The sequence below is a fragment of the Manis pentadactyla genome, chromosome 1, assembly GCF_030020395.1.
Source record: "Manis pentadactyla isolate mManPen7 chromosome 1, mManPen7.hap1, whole genome shotgun sequence".
Classification (NCBI taxonomy): Eukaryota; Metazoa; Chordata; class Mammalia; order Pholidota; family Manidae; genus Manis; species Manis pentadactyla.
In genome coordinates this window covers 176,897,768-176,920,783 of record NC_080019.1, presented here as the reverse complement: position 1 = coordinate 176,920,783, position 23,016 = coordinate 176,897,768, and the positions used below count along the sequence as shown (strand labels likewise).

At 38.1% G+C, this 23,016-nt stretch overlaps 1 protein-coding gene across 11 annotated transcripts in view; it reads left to right on the top strand.

Annotated features, from left to right (window-relative positions):
- GOLGB1 (golgin B1) overlaps window positions 1-23,016 on the top strand; it is a 104,466-nt gene that overhangs the window by 22,279 nt on the left and 59,171 nt on the right. For 5 of the 11 annotated variants that reach the window (XR_005024428.2, XM_036883364.2, XM_036883359.2 and 2 more), the window contains 8 exons: window positions 694-788; window positions 1,449-1,601; window positions 1,813-1,965; window positions 13,940-14,068; window positions 16,877-17,002; window positions 19,098-19,220; window positions 20,330-20,443; window positions 21,868-22,270. Coding sequence is in view for 10 of the 11 variants with exons in the window: in XM_036883364.2 (XP_036739259.2) it covers window positions 696-788; window positions 1,449-1,601; window positions 1,813-1,965; window positions 13,940-14,068; window positions 16,877-17,002; window positions 19,098-19,220; window positions 20,330-20,443; window positions 21,868-22,270 (1,294 nt within the window). In the remaining variant the exon portion in view is untranslated. Of the gene's footprint in view, window positions 1-693; window positions 789-1,448; window positions 1,602-1,812; window positions 1,966-13,939; window positions 14,069-16,876; window positions 17,003-19,097; window positions 19,221-20,329; window positions 20,444-21,867; window positions 22,271-23,016 lie in introns of those variants that run through there. The other 6 variants (XM_036883362.2, XM_036883360.2, XM_036883363.2 and 3 more) reach the window with 6 other exon arrangements.

The following is a 23,016-nucleotide window of genomic DNA, read 5'->3' as shown; positions in this document are numbered from 1 at the left end:
TCATACCTAATATTGATAATTTGTGTCTTCTCTTTTTTTCTTGGTCAGCCTGACTAGATCTTTATCAATTTCATTAATCTTTTCAAAGAACCAACTTGTTAGTTTACTGATTTTCTCTTATTTTTCTATTTTCAATTTTACTAACTTCTGCTCTAATCTTAATTTTCTTTTTCTGCTTACCTTTGTTTCAGTTTGCTCTTATTTTTCTAATTCCTACAGAAGCTTAGGTTGCTGATTTTAATCCTTCTTCTTTCTTTCCTAATACATGTATTTAATGCTAATACATTTGAGTAAGGATTATATTTTAACTTTAGCAAAACCCACGGCTTATCAGGAAACCTTCCTGAAAGAATGGGATTCAAAGGGCACATAAAAAGAAAACAATTTCTGAGTCACAGAGTTTATTTGACAAAATAGGAGAGAATAACAGTCTGGTAGGGGAAGTTCATGTTTCTAAATGAAATTATGATGAAAGAAGAGGCGTCAAAAATAACTTGTAAGGAGCATTATTTACCACAAAATTATGATTTTATTTAAAAAATATTAGTGATGGTGATTTAAATCTCATGCACAGTCTGTATCTAATATATATCGCCTATACATTTTTCTTATTTCACTTACAGATAATGTGTTTACTAATATAGGGGAATCCTATGTCCATTTTGCCGATTCTTACATTTTCTATTCCTGCAGAAATGCTGAGCCGGTTGTCAGGATTAGCAAATGTTGTTTTGCATGAAGTATCAGGAGATGACACTGATCAGAATATGAGGGCTTCCTTAGACTCTGTGAGTACCTCTGTTTCTGAATTAAACTGATGAGACATATATTCGTATGATTCTGAGGAAAGGAATTTAAGGTGGAAGAGTGAAAGCAGCCTCCCTTGTGCTAGGTGGAAGAGAGGATCAAGAAAAATATTGATACTTTATAAATGATCTTTCTCCTGTACATCTGTAGCCTAAGAGCCACAGTGATGGGAGCCAAATCTTGGATGAAGTTCAGAAGATCTTTCTTGTTTGTGCCCCTGAGCCTTTTTGGTGCTAGACTGACTGAACTCCTCTTGGGTATATATCCTGTTCCTTGGGAAAGATTAGAGTGATAAATGGCAGACCTGGAGCACCTTTTGGGTTTGGGAACATCTGTTTGCTATTGTACATTTATCTACACTTCTCTTATACTTTGTATTGTATTTTCTGAAGGCCACATAAGGAATCAAAAGAAGTCCTTTAGTTTTCTGAAAAGACAAGCATTATTACCTCATAGTTAAGAGAATTTTATTCAACTACTCTCCTAATTTTAATTTTGGGTTCTTCCACTTAGTGGTTTGCGATCTTTGCCTCCCCCCTTTTTTTTCTCCTTTGTAGAATTAGGATAATACTATAAATGAGACAATGTTTGGAAAATGCTTAACATTTTGTCAAACACTTAACTCTTTGTCTGAATACTAGGAATTACCTCAGGAATCTGACATGGAATTTAATGATAGAACACAAGAGGATGTTGCAGAGCGCCTGGCTTATGCAGAGCAGTTGGTGGTGGAGCTGAAAGAAATCATTAGACAGAAGGATATTCAACTCCAGCAGAAGGATGAAGTTTTACAGGTATCATGATTTTTCTCCTTTTTTGTTGAGCATTTGATAAAAGATGTATAGAACATTCACTTGGACTTTTCTCTTCACTTAGGTTATTAGAGAATGTGATTCTTATTTCCCTCATACTGTCTTGTGTTGCCTATTGAGAGTAACTTTTGTTGTGTGCTAGGTAAGTAACGAATAAATATCTTTGTATTTATACATCATTGTTCTCTGGCAGGAAGAAAGAAAAGCTGCTGATAACAAAATAAAAAAACTAAAACTTCATGCTAAGGCCAAATTAACTTCTTTGAATAAACACATAGAAGAAATGAAGGCACAAGGAGGGACTGTTCTGCCCACAGAAATTCAGTCAGAGGAGCAACTCTCCAAGGTATGGTGACTGGGTATAATGCAGATTTCCTGAATGGAAAAAGCCTTGCATTATGGCAGATCTTCATTAAGTATAAACATTTATGAAGCTAGAGTAGTGCAGCACTAAATACTGTCCTTTCTTACTGAACTTGAATTATAGCTGGGCTGTGGGCAGCACATAGCATACAAGGCCAGCAGAAGACATGGAAATGAAATGCCACTTGTGACCTAGAGTTTCAGAGAATTTAAAAGGCTGGCAGGAAGAAATAAATACCCAAGTGAGGCATGTAGATAAGAGAGACATACACCTTTTGGAGAAGTTTCATCATTGGTTAGATTAAACTAGATGGTCTTCAAACTTTCTTCCAACTCTGAAATTCTTTAATTCAGTGACTTGATGCAGAATATTCTCTGTCCTCATATAGCCACACAGTAGTGGATTAGTTTCATGCATTATGGGCTGAATCACCTAGATTGCCTTGGGTTCCCTATAAGAGGTACTCTCTAGTTTTATCACTGCCATCAACACAACAGTCTAAGGTTGGGGATAGAGAAGTAAGGAAAGGTGGTAGTGGTATCTTTTGAGGAATAGAGCATCGTGCCAGTACTCATTTTGATTACCTTTTCCTCTTTGGTTGAATCCCAAATATTCACATTCAGCCAGCTCTTTAAAGAGCAAGACAGTTTTTTTTTTTTTTTTGAGAGTTTGGCCTAGAATGTATGGATGCTGGCATATCACACATGTACATTGCAGTTCGCCTATATGTCACTCTGCATAAGAATCTATTTATTTATTAATTTTGCCCTTTGACCCACTAGTATTCTTATTATCAATGTGTTAGGTCATGGGAAATGAGGTTTTAATTGATTCTTTAGGCACATTGATTCTTGGGGTTACTACTTAGCTCCCTGGTACTCTGCTTAGTTTTTCCTGTCTGGGTCTAATGCTCAGAAGGCATTACTTTTCTGCAATGATAGCCTTATTTAACTTCTTGAAGTTTATTTTAGAAGCTTTTCTCATTCTCCTCAAATAACTTCTTCATCTTGATTTTCTTACCTTTTGGGATTTCCTCAGTAATTCTTTCTTCCCTTGGCTATGGTAGCACCAACCTGTTTTTCCCCATGTTGCTTTGTTTCTTCTAATTTTCTTTGTGCTATGTTGTCAGATTTTTAAGTTATCCATTTTATACTCTGCCTTTTTTTTTTGTATCATTAATCTATAACTACATGAGGAACATTACGTTTACTAGACTCCCCCCATCACCAAGTCCCCCCAACATGCCCTATTACAGTCACTGTCCATCAGTGTAGTAAGATGCTGTAGAGTCACTACTTGTCTTCTCTGTGTTGTTCAGCCCTCCCTGTGCCTCCCCCCATTATCTACATTATGTCTGCTAATAGTAATGTCCCCCTCTTTTTTTTTCCCCTTATCCCTCCCTTCCCACCCATCCTCCCCAGTCTCTTTCCCTTTGGTAACTAACTGTTAGTCCATTCTTGGGTTCTGTGAGTCTGCTGCTGGTTTTGTTCCTTCAGTTTTTGCTTTGTTCTTATACTCCACAGATGAGTGAAATCATTTGATACTTGTCTTTCTCCGCCTGACTTATTTCACAGAGCATAATACCCTCTAGCTCCATCCATGTTGTTGCAAATGGTAGGATTTGTAGGATTTGTTTTCTTCTTATGGCTGAATAATATTCCATTGTGTATATATACCACATCTTCTTTATCCATTCATCTACTGATGGGCACTTAGGTTGCTTCCATTTCTTGGCTATTGTAAATAATGCTGCAATAAAGATAGGAGTGCATCTGTCTTTTTCAAACTGGGCTGCTGCATTCTTAGGGTAAATTCCTAGAAGTGGAATTCCCGGGTCAAATGGTATTTCTATTTTTAGTTTTTTGAGGAACCTCCATACTGCTTTCCACAATGGTTGAACTAATTTACATTCCGACCTGCAGTGTCGGAGGGTTCCCCTTTCTCCACAACCTCGCCAACATTTGTTGTTGTTTGTCTTTTGGATGATGGTGATCCTTACTGGTGTGAGGTGATACCTCATTGTGGTTTTTTTTTTTTTTTTTTAATAATTATTTTTTATTGAAGGGTAGTTGACACACACTATTACATTACATGAGTTTCAAGTGTACAACACAGTGGTAGAACATTTATATACATAATTCTAGGTTCCAGCTATCACCCTACCAGGCTGTTACAATATCTTGACTATATTCCTTATGCTATACCTTACATCCTGGTTACTAATTTATTTTACCATTGGAAGTCTGTCCTTTTTTTTTTTTTTTTTTTTTTTTTTTGTGAGGGCATCTCTCATATTTATTGATCAAATGGTTGTTAACGACAATAAAATTCTGTATAGGGGAGTCAATGCTCAATGCACAATCATTATTCCACCCCAAGCCTAATTTTCATCAGTCTCCAATCTTCTGAGGCATAACAAACAAGTTCTTACATGGAGAACAAATTCTTACATAGTGAATAAGTTACATAGTGAACAGTACAAGGGCAGTCATCACAGAAACTTTCGGTTTTGCTCATGCATTATGAACTATAAACCGTCAGTTCAAATATGAATACTCATTTGGTTTTTATACTTGATTTATATGTGGATACCACATTTCTCTCTTTATTATTATTATTTTTAATAAAATGCTGAAGTGGTAGGTAGATACAAGATAAAGGTAGAAAACATAGTTTAGTGTTGTAAGAGAGCACATGTAGATGATCAGGTGTGTGCCTGTAGACTATGTGTTAATCCAAGCTAGACCAGGGCAATAAAACATCCACGTATGCAGAAGATTTCTCTCAGAACGGGGGGGTGAGGTTCTAAGCCTCACCTCTGTTGATCCCCAATTTCTCACCTGATGGCCCCCCTGCGACTGTGCCTGTCTTAGGTTGTTCCTCCCTTGAGGAATCTTACCCGTCTCTGGCTAACCAGTCATCTTCCGGGGCCATACAGGGAAATGTGAAGTTGGTAAGTGAGAGAGAAGCCTTATTGTTTGAAATGGTTAGCTTTTTATTTCTTTGCGTATTTATGCCCTGTAGCTTCTATGCCCAGCATTTGTCTTGAGGTATCTTTACCACTTGGAAGAATTATGATACTCGGTAAATTTGATATGAGGCACGAATTCTATTTAAGGGTTGTAATTAGGAAGGAAGAAGAAAAGCTATAGAAGTAGCAGGCGGCAGAAAACCTGGGAAGATTGATTATTTCTTTGACATATCTTCTTGTAGAGTAACTTCAGCATGTATAGGTTTTAAGCTACTACTTAAATTGCGCACACACGTTAACATAATAGGAGTATAGTTACATAACCAAAGCATATCTGTAATTACCAGCCATCTGCAGTGAAACCAAGAAAACCAGTTAGGCACCTTAGGCATTTGTGAAAACTTATCTATGATATGGTGGATATTGTCCAAATGAACTTGAACAGTCTGAGAGAAATCAGACAAATTAAAACAACCCATTCCTGGGGACTGTTCACATGCCATATGTTCTTTTAACAATAAATAGTTTGTAGTTGTAAGACTTTGGAGCGCTACAATTTGCACTTCTCCAAATTCTTGGTTGAGTTCCAACAGTATAGATCCAGTCCAATTTTGTTGTTTTACTGTATGCACAGGCCAGCTTAGATATCTCCTTCCTCATTCCCATGGCAGGTCCAGGAACTGGTGGGATGAGTGCATCTACAGCTGTAGCAGTGCGTGGATCTTTGTTGGGGTTTTTTGATGATCATCTTCTGGCATGAGTCTTCCAGAGGGTGCAGATGTTGGAAGTTCTTTTTCATATCGTATCTTAGTTCATTTTCGGGGTAGCCCAATTAGGCTTTGATCCTCTGTATAAACACAAACAGACCCTTTGCCTACACTTTTATATGCCCTTTATACCCTTGTGTAGAACTCGTTGGAGGTTACCACACAGGAACTGCCCTTTTTTTTTTTTTTTTTTTTTTTGCTATCACTAATCTACACTTACATGACGAATATTATGTTTACTAGGCTCTCCCCTATACCAGGTCTCCCCTATAAACCCCTTTACAGTCACTGTCCATCAGCATAGCAAAATGTTGTAGAATCACTACTTGCCTTCTCTGTGTTGTACAGCCCTCCCTTTTCTCCTACCCCCCCATGCATGTTAATCTTAATACCCCCCTACTTCTCCCCCCCTTATCCCTCCCTACCCACCCATCCTCCCCAGTCCCTTTCCCTTTGGTACCTGTTAGTCCATTCTTGAGTTCTGTGATTCTGCTGCTGTTTTGTTCCTTCAGTTTTTCCTTTGTTCTTATATTCCACAGATAAGTGAAATCATTTGGTATTTCTCTTTCTCCGCTTGGCTTGTTTCACTGAGCATAATACCCTCCAGCTCCATCCATGTTGCTGCAAATGATTGGATTTGCCCTTTTCTTATAGCTGAGTAGTATTCCATTGTGTATATGTACCACATCTTCTTTATCCATTCATCTATTGATGGACATTTAGGTTGCTTCCAATTCTTGGCTATTGTAAATAGTGCTGCAATAAACATAGGGGTGCATCTGTCTTTCTCAAACTTGATTGCTGCATTCTTAGGGTAAATTCCTAGGAGTGCAATTCCTGGGTCAAATGGTAAGTCTGTTTTGAGCATTTTGATGTACCTCCATACTGCTTTCCACAATGGTTGAACTAACTTACATTCCCACCAGCAGTGTAGGAGGGTTCCCCTTTCTCCACAGCCTCGGCAACATTTGTTGTTATTTGTCTTTTGGATGGCAGCCATCCTTACTGGTGTGAGGTGATACCTCATTGTAGTTTTAATTTGCATTTCTCTGATAATTAGCGATGTGGAGCATCTTTTCATGTGTCTGTTGGCCATCTGTATTTCTTTTTTGGAGAACTGTCTGTTCAGTTCCTCTGCCCATTTTTTAATTGGGTTATTTGTTTTTTGTTTGTTGAGGCGTGAGAGCTCCTTATATATTCTGGACGTCAAGCCTTTATCGGATGTGTCATTTTCAAATATATTCTCCCATACTGTAGGGATCCTTCTTGTTCTATTGATGGTGTCTTTTGCTGTACAGAAGCTTTTCAGCTTAATATAGTCCCACTTACTCATTTTTGCTGTTGTTTTCCTTGCCCGGGGAGATATGTTCAAGAAGAGGTCACTCATGTTTATGTCTAAGAGGTTTTCGCCTATGTTTTCTTCCAAGAGTTTAATGGTTTCATGGCTTACATTCAGGTCTTTGATCCATTTTGAGTTTACTTTTGTATATGGGATTAGACAATGGTCCAGTTTCATTCTCCTACATGTAGCTGTCCAGTTTTGCCAGCACCACCTGTTGAAGAGACTGTCATTTCGCCATTGTATGTCCATGGCTCCTTTATCAAATATTAATTGACCATATATGTCTGGGTTAATGTCTGGATTCTCTAGTCTGTTCCATTGGTCTGTGGCTCTGCTCTTGTGCCAGTACCAAATTGTCTTGATTACTATGGCTTTATAGTAGAGCTTGAAGTTGGGGAGTGAGATCCCCCCTACTTTATTCTTCTTTCTCAGGATTGCTTTGGCTATTCGGGGTCTTTGGTGTTTCCATATGAATTTTTGAATTATTTGTTCCAGTTCATTGAAGAATGTTGCTGATAGTTTCATAGGGATTGCATCAAATCTGTATATTGCTTTGGGCAGGATGGCCATTTTAACGATATTAATTCTTCCTAGCCACGAGCATGGGATGAGTTTCCATCTGTTAGTGTCCCCTTTAATTTCTCTTAAGAGTGACTTGTAGTTTTCAGAGTATAAGTCTTTCACTTCTTTGGTTAGGTTTATTCCTAGGTATTTTATTTTTTTTGATGCAATTGTGAATGGAGTTGTTTTCCTGATTTCTCTCTCTGTTGGTTCATTGTTAGTATATAGGAAAGCCACAGATTTCTGTGTGTTGATTTTGTATCCTGCAACTTTGCTGTATTCCGATATCAGTTCTAGTAGTTTTGGGGTTGAGTCTTTAGGGTTTTTTATGTACAGTATCATGTCATCTGCAAATAGTGACAGTTTAACTTCTTCTTTACCAATCTGGATTCCTTGTATTTCTTTATTTTGTCTGATTGCCGTGGCTAGGACCTCCAGTACTATGTTAAATAACAGTGGAGAGAGTGGGCATCCCTGTCTAGTTCCCGATCTCAGAGGAAATGCTTTCAGCTTCTCGCTGTTCAATATAATGTTGGCTGTGGGTTTATCATAGATGGCCTTTATTATGTTGAGGTACTTGCCCTCTATTCCCATTTTGCTGAGAGTTTTTATCATGAATGGATGTTGAACTTTGTCAAATGCTTTTTCAGCATCTATGGAGATGATCATGTGGTTTTTGTCTTTCTTTTTGTTGATGTGGTGGATGATGTTGATGGACTTTCGAATGTTGTACCATCCTTGCATCCCTGGAATGAATCCCACTTGGTCATGGTGTATGATCCTTTTGATGTATTTTTGAATTCGGTTTGCTAATATTTTGTTGAGTATTTTTGCATCTACGTTCATCAGGGATATTGGTCTGTAGTTTTCTTTTTTGGTGGGGTCTTTGCCTGGTTTTGGTATTAGGGTGATGTTAGCTTCATAGAATGAGTTTGGGAGTATCCCCTCCTCCTCTATTTTTTGGAAAACTTTAAGGAGAATGGGTATTATGTCTTCCCTGTATGTCTGATAAAATTCCGAGGTAAATCCATCTGGCCCGGGGGTTTTGTTCTTTGGTAGTTTTTTGATTACCTCTTCAATTTCGTTGCTGGTAATTGGTCTGTTTAGATTTTCTGTTTCTTCCTGGGTCAATCTTGGAAGGTTATATTTTTCTAGGAAGTTGTCCATTTCTCCTAGGTTTCCCAGCTTGTTAGCATATAGGTTTTCATAGTATTCTCCAATAATTCTTTGCATTTCCGTGGGGTCCGTCGTGATTTTTCCTTTCTCGTTTCTGATACTGTTGATTTGTGTTGACTCTCTTTTCTTCTTAATAAGTCTGGCTAGAGGCTTATCTATTTTGTTTATTTTCTCAAAGAACCAGCTCTTGGTTTCATTGATTTTTGCTATTGTTTTATTCTTCTCAATTTTATTTATTTCTTCTCTGATCTTTATTATGTCCCTCCTTCTGCTGACCTGAGGCCTCATCTGTTCTTCTTTTTCCAATTTCGATAATTGTGACATTAGACCATTCATTTGGGATTGCTCTTCCTTTTTTAAATATGCTTGGATTGCTATATACTTTCCTCTTAAGACTGCTTTTGCTGCGTCCCACAGAAGTTGGGGCTTAGTGTTGTTGTTGTCATTTGTTTCCATATATTGCTGGATCTCCATTTTGATTTGGTCATTGATCCATTGATTATTTAGGAGTGTGTTGTTAAGCCTCCATGTGTTCGTGAGCCTCTTTGCTTTCTTTGTACAGTTTATTTCTAGTTTTATGCCTTTGTGGTCTGAAAAGTTGGTTGGTAGGATTTCAATCTTTTGGAATTTTCTGAGGCTCTTTTTGTGGCCTAGTATGTGGTCTATTCTGGAGAATGTTCCATGTGCACTTGAGAAGAATGTATATCCCGCTGCTTTTGGATGTAGAGTTCTATAGATGTCTATTAGGTCCATCTGCTCTACTGTGTTGTTCAGTGCTTCCGTGTCCTTACTTATTTTCTGCCCAGTGGATCTATCCTTTGGGGTGAGTGGTGTGTTGAAGTCTCCTAGAATGAATGCAGTGCAGTCTATATCCCCCTTTAGTTCTGTTAGTATTTGTTTCACATATGCTGGTGCTCCTGTGTTGGGTGCATATATATTTAGAATGGTTATATCCTCTTGTTGGACTGAGCCCTTTATCATTATGTAGTGTCCTTCTTTATCTCTTGTTACTTTCTTTGTTTTGAAGTCTATTTTGTCTGATATTAGTACTGCAACCCCTGCTTTCTTCTCACTGTTGTTTGCTTGAAATATGTTTTTCCATCCCTTGACTTTTAGTCTGTACATGTCTTTGGGTTTGAGGTGAGTTTCTTGTAAGCAGCATATAGATGGGTCTTGCTTTTTTATCCATTCTATTACTCTGTGTCTTTTGATTGGTGCATTCAACCCATTAACATTTAGGGTGACTATTGAAAGATATGTACTTATTGCCATTGCAGGCTTTAAATTCGTGGTTACCAAAGGTTCAAGGTTAGCCTCTTTAGTATCTTACTGCCTAACTTAGCTCGCTTATTGAGCTGTTATATACACTGTCTGGAGATTCTTTTCTTCTCTCCCTTCTTGTTCCTCCTCCTCGATTCTTCATATGTTGGGTGTTTTGTGCTGTGCTCTTTCTAGGAGTGCTCCCATCTAGAGCAGTCCCTGTAAGATGTTCTGTAGAGGTGGTTTGTGGAAAGCAAATTCCCTCAGCTTTTGTTTGTCTGGGAATTGTTTAATCCCACCGTCATATTTGAATGATAGTCGTGCTGGATACAGTATCCTTGGTTCAAGGCCCTTCTGTTTCATTGTATTAAATATATCATGCCATTCTCTTCTGGCCTGTAGGGTTTCTGTTGAGAAATCTGACGTTAGCCTGATGGGTTTCCCTTTATAGGTGACCTTTTTCTCTCTAGCTGCCTTTAACACTCTTTCCTTGTCCTTGATCTTTGCCATTTTAATTATTATGTGTCTTGGTGTTGCCCTTCTTGGATCCTTTCTGTTGGGGCTTCTGTGTATTTCCGTGGTCTGTTCGATTACTTCCTCCCCCAGTGTGGGGAAGTTTTCAGCAATTATTTCTTCTAAGATACTTTCCATCTCTTTGCCTCTCTCTTCTTCTTCTGGGACCCCTATAATACGGATATTGCTCCTTTTAGATTGGTCACACAGTTCTCTTAATATTGTTTCATTCCTGGAGATCCTTTTGTCTCTCTCTATGTCAGCTTCTATGCGTTCCTGTTCTCTGATTTCAATTCCATCAATGGCCTCTTGCATTCTATCCATTCTGCTTATAAACCCTTCCAGAGTTTGTTTCATTTCTGCGATCTCCTTTCTGGCATCTGTGATCTCTTTCCAGACTTCATCCCATTTTTCTTGCGTATTTCTCTGCATCTCTGTCAGCATGTTTATGATTCTTATTTTGAATTCTTTGTCAGGAGGACTGGTTAGGTCTGTCTCCTTCTCTGGTGTTGTCTCTTTGATCTTTGTCTGCCTGTAGCTTTGCCTTTTCATGGTGATAGGAATAGTCTGCAGAACTAGGACGAGTGACGGCTGGAAGGACTTCCTTTCTTGTTGGTTTGTGGCCCTCCTCTCCTGGGAGAACAGCGGCCTCTAGTGGCTTGTGCTGCGCAGCTGCGCGCAGACAGGGTTTCTGCTTCCTGCCCGGCTGCTATGGAGTTAATCTCCGCTGTTGCTGTGGGCGTGGCCTGGCTCGGGCAGCTACTCCAAAATGGTGGAGTCGCGTTGGAGCAGGAGCTGCTGGGAGGCTATTTATCTCCGTAAGGGGCCTCCCTGCTCCCTGCAGCCCAGGGGTTAGGGTGCCCTGAGATCCCGGGTTCCCTACCTCTGGATTAAGTGACCCGCCCTGCCCCTTTAAGACTTCCAAAAAGCACCCGCCAAAACAAAACAACGACCACAAAAAAAAACAAGAAAAAAAATTTTTTTAATTAAAAAAAAAAAAAATTTTTTTTAATTAAAAAAAAAAGGTGGTCGTTCGTTTTTCTTTATTCTCCGGTGCCAGCTTCAGGCCTCTGCTCACCGGTCTTTCTGCCCTGTTTCCCTAATATTGGGGTCCCTGTCCCTTTAAGACTTCCAAAAAGCGCTCGCCAAAACAAAGCAGCAAAAAAGCAAAAAAAAAAAATGGTCGCGCGCTTTTCTTATGTCCTCTGGCGCCCAGCCTCCAGTGCCTACTCACTGTTCTTGCTGCCCTGTTTTCCCAGTATCGAGGGCCCTGCACTCTGGCCCGGATGGCTGGGGCTGGGTGTTCGGCAGCCCTGGGCTCCGTCTCCCTCCCGCTCTGCCTGCTCTTCTCCCGCCGGGAGCTGGGGGGAGGGGCGCTCGGCTCCCGCGGGGCCGGGGCTTGTATCTCACCCACTTCGCGAGGCGCTGGGTTCTCTCAGGTGCGGATGTGGTCTGGATATTGTCCTGTGTCCTCTGGTCTTTATTCTAGGAAGGGTTGTCTTTGTTATATTTTCATAGATATATGTTGTTTTGGGAGGAGATTTCCGCTGCTCTACTCACGCCGCCATCTTCCGCTCCCTGGAGCGAGCAGCGGCACGGCCGACTCTGCGGCGCGAGGCGGGAGGCGGCCCGGCGGGCAGACGGGCGCGCGGGCTGGCCGGGGAGCGGAGGCGCGGGCGCCGCCTGTGCGGAGCCGCGGTCTCCAGCACCGACAGCCCTCATTGTGGTTTTAATTTGCATTTCTCTGATGATTAGCGATGTGGAGCATCTTTTCATGTTCCTGTAGGCCATCTGAATTTCTTCTTTGGAGAAGTGTCTGTTCAGATCCTCTGCCCATTTTTTAATGGGATTATTTGCTTTTTGTTTGTTGAGGCATTTGAATTCTTTATATATTTTGGATATCAACCGTTTATCGGATCTGTCATTTATGAATATATTCTCCCATACTGTAGGATGCCGTTTTGTTCTATTTATGTTGTCCTTTGCTGTACAGAAGCTTTTAAGCTTGATGGAGTCCCATGTGTTCATTTTTGCTTTTGTTTCCCTTGCCTGGGGAGATATGTTCATGAAGAAGTTGCTCGTGTTTATGTCCAAGAAATTTTTGCCTATGTTTTTTTCTAAGAGTTTTATGGTTTCATGACTTACATTCAGGTCTTTGATCCATTTCGAATTTACTTTTGTGTATGGGATTAGACAATGATCCAGTTTCATTCTTTTACATGTAGCTGTCCAGTTTTGCCAACACCAGCTGTTAAAGAGGCTGTCATTTCCCCATTGTATGTCCATGGCTCCTTTGTCATATATTAATTGACCATATATGTTTGGGTTAATATCTGGAGTCTCTATTCTGTTCCACTGGTCTGTGGGTCTGTTCTTGTGCCAGTACCTAATTGTCTTGATTACTGTGGCTTGGTAGTAGAGCTTAAAGTTGGGAAGCGAGATCCCCCCTTACTCTGCCTTTTTTGAAAGCTCAAGATCTGAAGCAAATCAACATCTTACAGCTTCATTTCCTTCCTCTGTTAAATAAAAGGGTTGGATTAAGTGATGTCTAAGTTCCAGCAGTCAGTGACAGCAGCCCTTTTGCTATTGTATACCTGTTACAGAGCTCTATATTCTGTGGTAAGTATAGTTGAAGGAATGTTGGCAATCCTCTGATGCTCAACTATTATGTGGAAGAAAGTGTAAAATTGGTTTGTGTAATTTCAGTAAGCAGACTAGGTTCATTTAAGGGTAGTGAATTCAGTAGAGAGGCAGAATGTGGTTCAGTCTGAGGAAGAGCCTTTAGAAAAAAAATAGAATCGAAAGATTTGGAGTTTCCCTCACTGGCTCTCTTATGATTTTTTAAATTACTTTTTTCTATTGAAGTAGAGTTGATACACAATATTTGTTTTAAGTATACAACATAGTGATTCAACATTTATCTACATTATGAAATGCTCACACCATCTAGTGCACTTACTATCTGTCCATGAATTTACTGTTAAGTTTTAGTTCTGCATGCTGCCGACTGGTTTTCCTCTCAGACTAAATACCATAAAAATGGGAAACTTGGTGCCACTTCTTGCAAGTATCTACTCCCCTCTAGTATCTTCCTGCTTTGGGTTGCTCTCCAGCATTTTCAGATAGCTGTTTTTCTATCTTGTACAGAGTTTATAGCTGTTACCTGAGGGAGGGTGAGTCTAATAGGAGCTACTTTGTCCATACTGAAACTGAAAAATTCTGATTCCTTCCTTGTTAGGTGTTATTCTTGCTGCCATCCTTTGGATAACACTATAATCAAATAGTTGTTTAGGGCAAGTTAGAGGAAAAGATCAAATATATATTGTAACTCTTTTAAATAAATGAATTAATCTCCTACATTTTCAGCATGACAAGAATTCTACAGAGGAAGAGGTGGAAGTAGATAAGATGAAACATAAGCTCCAGGAGAAGGAGGAACTAATTAGTAGTTTGCAAGCCCAGCTTACCCAGGCACAGGAAGAGCAAGCCACACAGGTAGGGGTGTAAGTCACCTCATGATCATGGAATTAATGAATTACTAAAGCCCAATGGTTTATTAAGACAAATACATTTTTCTTGATGCCAAATGGGTATTTATCTATGTATCTATCAGTTCCCTTACTTCTTCCCTTGCTTCTCTTCCTCTCCTTCCTTATGTCAGAAGTCTCGAAATTTTACTAGACTCCGCATTGGTGTTTGTCATTCTTTATTGATATTTGTAAATACCCAGAATGCTCTGTCAATATATGGCTTTACCTATTTTTATTTAAATGTGTTTTCTTGAATTATATAGCTTTTAGTATATGGTCTGTTTTCTTCTTTAGGGACTTCTGTTATCCATAACTTCCATCTTTGATTATCTTTAATATTTGTCACTTGCTCTCAATTCCTTTTTATCTATTCATTAAAAAAAAATTTCTTTTTTTATTTCACTTAAGGCATCCTATTTTGTGTTTACTTACTTTTACATTCCTTTTTGTTTCGTCATTTTTTTCTGAAGTTAATTTTTTTCTTTTATATCAGATTCTCCCTGAATTCTGTCATCTCATTTCTGAATTTTTCTGATTGTGATTTATGTTGTTCTTGCATGTCTTATGTTATTCTTAATTTTTTTAAACACCTTTGAAATGTATTACAAGTTTGGTTTCTTTTTTGAGCAGGCCTCAAGTATGTTTGTATCACCTCTAAGTGTATTATTCTGCTCCTCAGTCTTTTTTATAGTAACTTTGTATGGTGCTTGACCTTGATCCTTTTATGTTCCTTATTTTTGTGTGAAATTAATTTTCCTAAATTTTAGAAGGAAGCTTGGTTCACAGGACTTTTTTTGCTTAACAGACCTCTCTCTTTAATTGTGTGTGTGTGTGCTGTTTTCTAAGATAATGGAAGCTGAATTTCTGAGGTTTCCTGGTTTTCTTCCTTTTGCCCTTCACTTTCGTCTATATCAGTATTGCCCAATAGTAGTATAATGTGAACCACATGTATAATTTATAAATTTTTAGCAGCTCATTACAAAAAGTAAAGAAGAAACAGGTAAAATTAATTTTAACAATGTATTTCATGTAGTCTAATATATGAAAAATACACTTTCAAGATTAATGTATTATTTTTGTGTTATTTCATTCTTTTTTACACACTAAGCCTGAAATTTGGTTTGCATTTTACCTTATATCTCAATTTGTATGCTAAATTTTCATTGGAAATACTATGTCTGTGTTTAGATATCATAAAATTTCTAGTTGAGAAAGTAAGATTCATATGCTTAAGTTGTTCCAGCCATACTTAGAAGCTTTCCAGTAACTGAACCAAGTGCTGAAACATCACTTTCCTTTAATATCTGTGTTCACATTGAGAAAGTGGTTCATTATTTGTAGGATATTTAATTTGACTTTGAAAAGCATATCAACTTCAAAGCATCTGAGAAATGGAAGCATATGTCCAAATAATGCATGTGTGTGCCCTTTGTATATGCAATGTTTATAGGAGCTTCCCTTGTAATAACCAAAAACTGGAAACAACTCACATGTCTATCAGCAAGTGAATAAACAACTGGTATTTTCACATAATGAAATGCTACTTAGTCAATTATGCATTAGTAGCATCCCTTTATTTTAAACTTAAAAGTGTATCTGCACTTATTTTTGAGCTAGAAAAATAATCCGTATTTAAATTTAATTACCAATTATGTTTTGTGAAAGTTTCAACTGTGACTCATGCTGTCTGTATAAAGTATTCAAATAAACATGATAGAGGATTACATAGGTGTGTAGAAAAAAACCATTCAAACTGAATCAATCTGTTGACAACTACACAGATGATATATTTATTACAATTTATTATAACATTAAGAACAACATGCACAATTGTTGCACAACAATTCAGGAGTATCTTACATGATTCAGCAGATAAAGTGAAATGCAGTCAAGCAAAACAATGCATTTAATGAAAAAATAATTTATACTTAAAGTTTGATAACATTAATAATTAAATTGCTCATTTACACTAGGCATATTTTAAGCCCTCTGTAGCCACATGTGGATAGTTGATATTGAATTCTCCAGCATGTGGATAGGCCTTCTTTTCCTTCTGTTTCTGTTATCCTGATTCTGCTTCATTTTTATTTCACTCCCAGAAGTTTCTTCTTAGTGCAGGTCTGTGTCTTGGAAGGCAACCCTGATGCATGGGTTTTGAGAATTCAGAGGGGCTTGATTGTTTTAGCCTTTTTGTCTTTCTTACTGTGGATCTGTTGCACTTACCCCATATTGGGGAATGGAAAAGCCCCGCCAGTTTAAGCTGCTGTTCTGAGATCGATCAACTGTGCTTTCGAGTAAGAGCTTGCTGGCTCTTTGGGGCTTTTCCTCAAAGCCATCAGTGTTGCCTTTTACAGCTGTCTTCCTTTCACACAGACTTTTATATCATGCAGGTCTTCTGCCTTTGGTGGTTTGTCCCTACCTACTTGTATTTTTGGGTTTGCAGTACTGTCTTCATAATTTCATTATAAATATTGTCTGTGACTTTTTGGTTTTACTTTCTAGTGATGCCAGAATTCAGATAATCAAAAAGTTGTACAGTCTGTTTCTATGTGAGGATTCAGAGAAATCAGAAAGCCACTGCTATTGCTTCTATCCTTCTCTGACAAATAATTTTGATAATTACTTTTGAAAAACCACAGTACATGGAATTCCCTTTTATGTTAGGTGGAAATTAGAGGATATTGGTAAGTATTTGGGGCAAATGAGAAAGGAGGTCAAAGAATGACAAGTGCTAATTCTTCTGCTTAAATACTTTTTCCTTCTGTGTCTGCAGTTTGATAAGAGTTCAACAGAGATGGAAGAATTTTTAATGATGAAGCAACAGCTCCAAGAGAAGGAGGATCTCATTGGCACTCTGCAAGCCCAGCTCAGCCAGACACAGGCAGAACAAGCTGCTCAGGTAGGGGGGAATGTACCTCATTACCATTAGAATAAAGGATCATGAAAGTCTAACGGGTTATTACATGATGAGTCAATTCAGTCACTTTTAAAAACCTTCATAGATGAAAGTATAGTAGCTAGAATGTTACTAGAATGTAAAAATTAGAAAGGTGTGATAGTAGAAGAAATTAGAAGTATTAGTTATCTTGATGAATTTGCCATGGCATAATTAATGGCTGTTTCTTAATTGTACAGGCCCAGAAGCATGGCTTAAAAGCACACAGATTCTTTGGCTTAGGAATGAGCTCATACTAAGTTCAAAAGAGACTGACAGATAAACCAAAAGAAATACAAATGATTAGGTCCATTCTTTCCCTATAGTAAAATCTTAATAGGAAGTTAAGTCATCATCAGATTACATAGTATATAATGAGAAGGTGGTACATAGGTCATTTTATTCAATGTTAAATGGCATCAGTATGTGACATTCTTCATATTTATTTCTGCTATCAGGACCAGACTGGACTGGCATCCTCCACTCTTTCTCTCTACTTTTCTAAATTTCCAGTTTGAACACCAGAGTTTTCCTTTGGGAATGCTGCTGACCCATGAAACACTTTTTTTCTCCCCTGAAGTGCCTTTGCATAATAGCTAATCTTATTGGTGTTTACTTTATTGGTAATTTGTAGTATTAGTGGTACACTTCTGTCTTTTGATGGCCTACTGCTGTGTATACAGTTAAAATTGTATATCCTGTAATCCTTTTACCTATTAGCTTTTACCTTGTCCTTTTTATGTACAGGCACTATATACAGTGTAGGATGGATAAATACAAAAAAGTATGATTTTTACTGAGTGGCTTAAATCATGGAAAACCAAGATATATAAATGTATTAACAGATTCATCATAATGTAAGCATCAGCACAAACTGCAAGTATTTTGAAAGGTGAAAGAGGTCACTGAATATGACAGCCAAGGGGGGTTGCATGGAAAAGTTAGTATTTAGACAAAACTGTGATTCCAAGAAATACCCTAGATGATATTCTTGACAAGTTGAGGGAAGATATTCCACGTGTGGGAATGGTTTTGAGCAAAGTCCCAAGAGAAAAAGAGTATGGTACATATACAGAAAAGGATGTGTTTGGCTCATGAAGGACTATAGTGCCTACACTTGAAACACAGGGTTCCAAATTCATAGTGATGCCAGAATTCAGATAATCAAAAAAAAGTATGAAGTTTTTGTTTCCTACCTGAAAGGAGAGCCAAGGTCAATTCAATGTGTCACAAATTGAGAAATCAAAATTTGTTGAAGGACCAGTGCAAATATGCAAGCTAAGAAGTGGCCAGCATGCCCAACCACTGATCTTAAGGAAAGGAACATGCAGGTGGGTGTGTGCATGAGTGTGTATGCACATACGGTCATGCAAATACCCCACACAAAAGAAAACAAAAACACTGATACTGAGCAGCTCACAAGTCAATTTATTTCCATTTCATTCTGTTACAAACTAGTTAAAATGAGGGTGATGTAGAAGTCTGCAAGATATGATAGCTAAAAATAGTTACCTGGGTTAGAAATAGACCAAGTTCTTTGGTAGAAGCAATTTGTAAACAAGAATAGAAAGAGAGATTTGTATTTCCAATTGTAGAAAATTTTGAATAAAAGATCCATTAGTTTGAAGTTCTACTTATATAGGGCATGAGAATTTCATTGAAAGTATGTGAGCATAAGTGTGGTATTGAAGTGTCTAGGGTTAACAGAAATCTAACTTGACTTTGTAGGTTTAATATTCTTGTCTCTGTAAAACCTAAAAAAATAAAACCCTTTGTGTATTTAAAAATTACTAGTCACTATGCAAATATAATTTTTAATAAAAATTTATATTTAGGCTGACTTCTGAATTTCATAATAGGATTTCTCTCACATTTGTAAGTTACTGTGAGGCCTGACTGTCTCTCTTCCACCATTCTCATCCTTGACATTCAAAATTTAATTAAAAAAACTTAATATCTATCAGTTTTCAGTGTCTTATCTTTGGAGAATAGTCTGTGAGTTGTGTTTGTGTGATATTCGGGGAGTGTAACTTGTATAGTTTCTCTGGTGTGTCTTCAGTTGAGTTCCATGCAGCAGGTGGTCCGAGAGAAAGATGCCCGCTTTGAAACACAGGTTCGTCTTCATGAAGATGAGCTGCTTCAGTTAGTAACCCAGGCAGATGTGGAAACAGAGATGCAACAGGTGTGTTGCTAAAACTTAGTAGAATGACTGTCATTGGTTAACATGTAATTAAATCATCACAGCCACTTTTCTGCCCTTACCTGCTCTTCACTTGGTCTTAGTGTATTCTTTAATTGGCTGCTTTTGGGTGTTCTTGTCTTCTGTTGCATATTAATTATTTATTTTTTTCTTATCCTTACCTTGCCTCTTACGCCCCTAACCAGGTTGTTGGTACTCAAAAGCTGACTTTAATTGGCAAATGTATGTGGTAGTCAGAAATCGGTTCCTTTTCAGTTTGCTGATTGTAGCTGCCTTTGTGGATTAAAAACCAGATCCAAGCTTCAGATGAATGAAGCCAGTTATAAATTTTCAAAAAATTGAAGATGAAAAGGAGTGATTTTAAAGCCATTACAGCCTTTTATTAATCAATAATTCTTGTTTAAAAAAACTCATTGAGTTTATTTTGAAAATTGGCTTCATTGTTTGGAGTTTTATCATCTACTAACTCAACGGTATTTGTTTTTATTTAGTGTGTTGTGTAGTGTCTGAGGCACTCCAGTGGTGTTTCGTGGCTGATCCATTTAATTGTTTTTGAGTGAAATCTTCTAAGTTCTAAGTAATCCTTCAGATTGCACTAGAAATAAAGTTTCAGAATACAATGCTTTTTAAAGTAGAATATTACTGTATATGTGTATCATTGATTTTGTTATTCAGCAAATGTTGTATCAAGTGCATGTCTGCATGAAACTAGAAGAGTAATGGTTTTTCTTGCCTGCAGAGAATGTTCTCTTTGGTGAGTGAGATATACACGTATCTATGTTATTTAGGTGCAGGATATTAACTATGTCATTTAAAAAGTGGGTATGTGTCATATTCTCTAAGTATTAAAATGAGTCCCTGATTCAGGGACTCGCCTGTATCTGAGTTTGGTTGTTGTCACTACTCTGGAGAAGACAGTCCCAGATTGTTGCTGTTGGATGGGGAGCATGGCATGCTGGTGTCCCACTCTTTAACCTGTCATTCTCAGCAGTCAAAAATCTTAAGTCTGCAAACCTACATGACATTTCAAAAGGTAAGCAGAGGATGTGCTTCTTTGTTAGCACATTATATCTAAAACATTTTCTTCTCAGAAGTTGAGGGTGCTACAGAGGAAGCTTGAAGAGCATGAAGAAGCCTTGGTGGGCCGTGCTCAGGTCGTGGACTTGCTGCAGCAGGAGCTGACCGCTGCTGAGCAGAGAAACCAGGTACTGCCTTATGGTCTTGACTGCCTGCCCTGGGAGTATTCATTTCCACTTTAGTTGCCTGGCAACAGATACAAAATCATATTAAGTCTTCAGAGAATTGATGCCATTTATTCATTCTTCCAAGAAATACCCTGTGCTTAAGTGGTAGTGAGCTCCTTCCCTGATGAAACTTATATTTCACATCTTCAATTGTTGCTGTTTTACTTTGTAATTTTAAGTCTAGGGTCCTCGTTTCTCTAGAATGTCAGATTTTTCTCTGGTGATTTTCCTTTCTTTCAGTTCACCCCTTCTCTGTCCTGAATGGTTCTTGTGTTTTATATACTATCCCTTCTTTGCTTGTTTTTGTTGCTTGACTTTCTGTTGTACTGAACTAATCCCACCATTCAGTATTCCTGTGAATCTAAATGTGATCAAAGACACTGATGTTCTAAAATTTTATACTCAGGTATCCCATTCCTGACTGTGACCCATCCTGTAATTCCCTTTCTCAGACTCTCCTGACTTCGTTCTCATTGAGATCCCATGATCCTTTCACTTCACTCCTCTAGTATGTTAGTTTGTTCTTAGCCTCTCTCCTTTCCCTGTCTGCTGTAGACCTGTGCGTGACCATTTAGACTATTTTTTTTACCAGTCCTTGGGTTCCATGTGTCCCTATCTTATCACATCCAAGTAGCCGTATCCTAATGTGGGATTGGTGGTGGTGATACCAAATAGTTCACATTCTGCTTGTTCATCAGGGTGCTGCATGTTGCTGGAGAAAGCCAACCATCTCCTTAATTTTCAACTCTCCTTGAAAAGGACTTCTTCTTGCATAGAAACATGTTCCCATATCTCCCATCTTAATAAAACCAATACCCTGATCCCAAGGTCCCTCTCTGTCTGTCATCAGATAGTCAGGTCCAAGTCTCAGTTCTGCCTCTCACTAGATAGTCACTATGTAAATAATTACTTCTCTGTGACTCTTGCAAATTTCTTTGTGCTCCTGTTAATACTTTGTAAGTCTCTCTCTCATGGCCTCTGTCATTTTGTATTACAATTATCTTGTCAAGTGTGACTCTCACTGAACTCTGAGTTCCTTGAGAGCAGGGTCTGCATTCATTTATTCCATATTTATTGAGTGCCATACTCAATATGCCATTTACTGTGCTAGGTGCTGAATAATAATGATGATAGAACAGAAGCAGTCCCTTTCCCTACTGAACTTATTTTACAATGAGAGAGACAGAAATTTAAAGATAATGACACAATAAATATATATAAATACAAACTGTTCAAAGTATCAAGAAGGAAAACAGACTTAATGCAGTTGTGGGTTTGGTCCTGAGTACTTAGCATCCTGCTTCACCTGGAAGAGGCCCTTCACTGTGTTTACTGCCATGAAAGAATGCATGTGTGGTTCATGAGGCTTTGCCTTTTTTTCTTAGATTCTCTCTCAGCAGTTACAGCAGATGGAAGCTGAACGTAATACTTTAAGGAACACTGTGGAAACAGAAAGGCAAGAGTCTAAGATGCTGATGGAAAAGATGAAACTTGAAGTGGCAGAGAGAAAATTATCCTTCCATAACCTGCAGGAAGAAATGCATCATCTTCTGGAACAGCTTGAGCAAGCAGGTCAAGCACAGGCTGAACTGCAGTCCCAGTACAGTGCTTTGGAGCAGAAGCACAAAGTGGAAATGGAAGAGAAGACCTCCCACATCGTGAGTCTTCAAAAGACTGAGCAAGAATTACATTCTGCCTGTGATGCTCTCAAGGATGAAAATTCAAAGCTTGTCCAAGATAAGAGTGAAGAGGCAGTTCATTCAGCCCAGGCCATTCAGCACCTGGAAGGTCAGTATTTGATTGCTTTTGAAGACTACTTATCTAGCACCCGAGTGGCTCCTACTTCAAATTTCAGGGGTCTGTTAATGACGACATTTTCTCAAACCAATTGAATTGATAGAAGAATTACAAAAGGCATCTCTTCTGAACTCTTTGTTGCATTTCTCTTGTTTCTGATTGAAGTTATAATCTGGCTTAATATTATAATTGCCATTACAGTACCAAAAACTATTGATAGTGGTGTGTCAAATATTAAAAAGAATATTATGTGAAACATGACTGGTTGGAATGGGCTCTGTGACCGAAATGAGTAAGATTTGAATTAATTTGTGGAACACTCTGGCCAGATCTAGGTGCATAGGTAGGGGAACTGAATTGAATGGAGTCATCCTTCTAAAGATGGATCTGAATGCTTTCCTTACAGGTGAAAAGTTCTTTTTAGAGAAAACTACCCTTTAAGAAGGTTTAAAGAAAACATTTTTTAAAAAGTGTTATTATTAAAGTAATACATGCTTCTTCTAATTTAATTTGATTCAAATAGATTTGCATATATCTAAAGGAAAGATTAGAAAGAGTTAAGTGGAAGATCTGTCTTGGAGAACTGAACATTAACCAGAACGCTTGAAGGGCATTACAGTATGTTATGTGAGCATGCTGTCCTCTTGACTGTGTTCATGTTTGGAATTGTGCTGTATTATCTTGGGATTCATAACACTTTGGTGAAGAATGAAGAAAATACAAAATGCTAAAGGCAT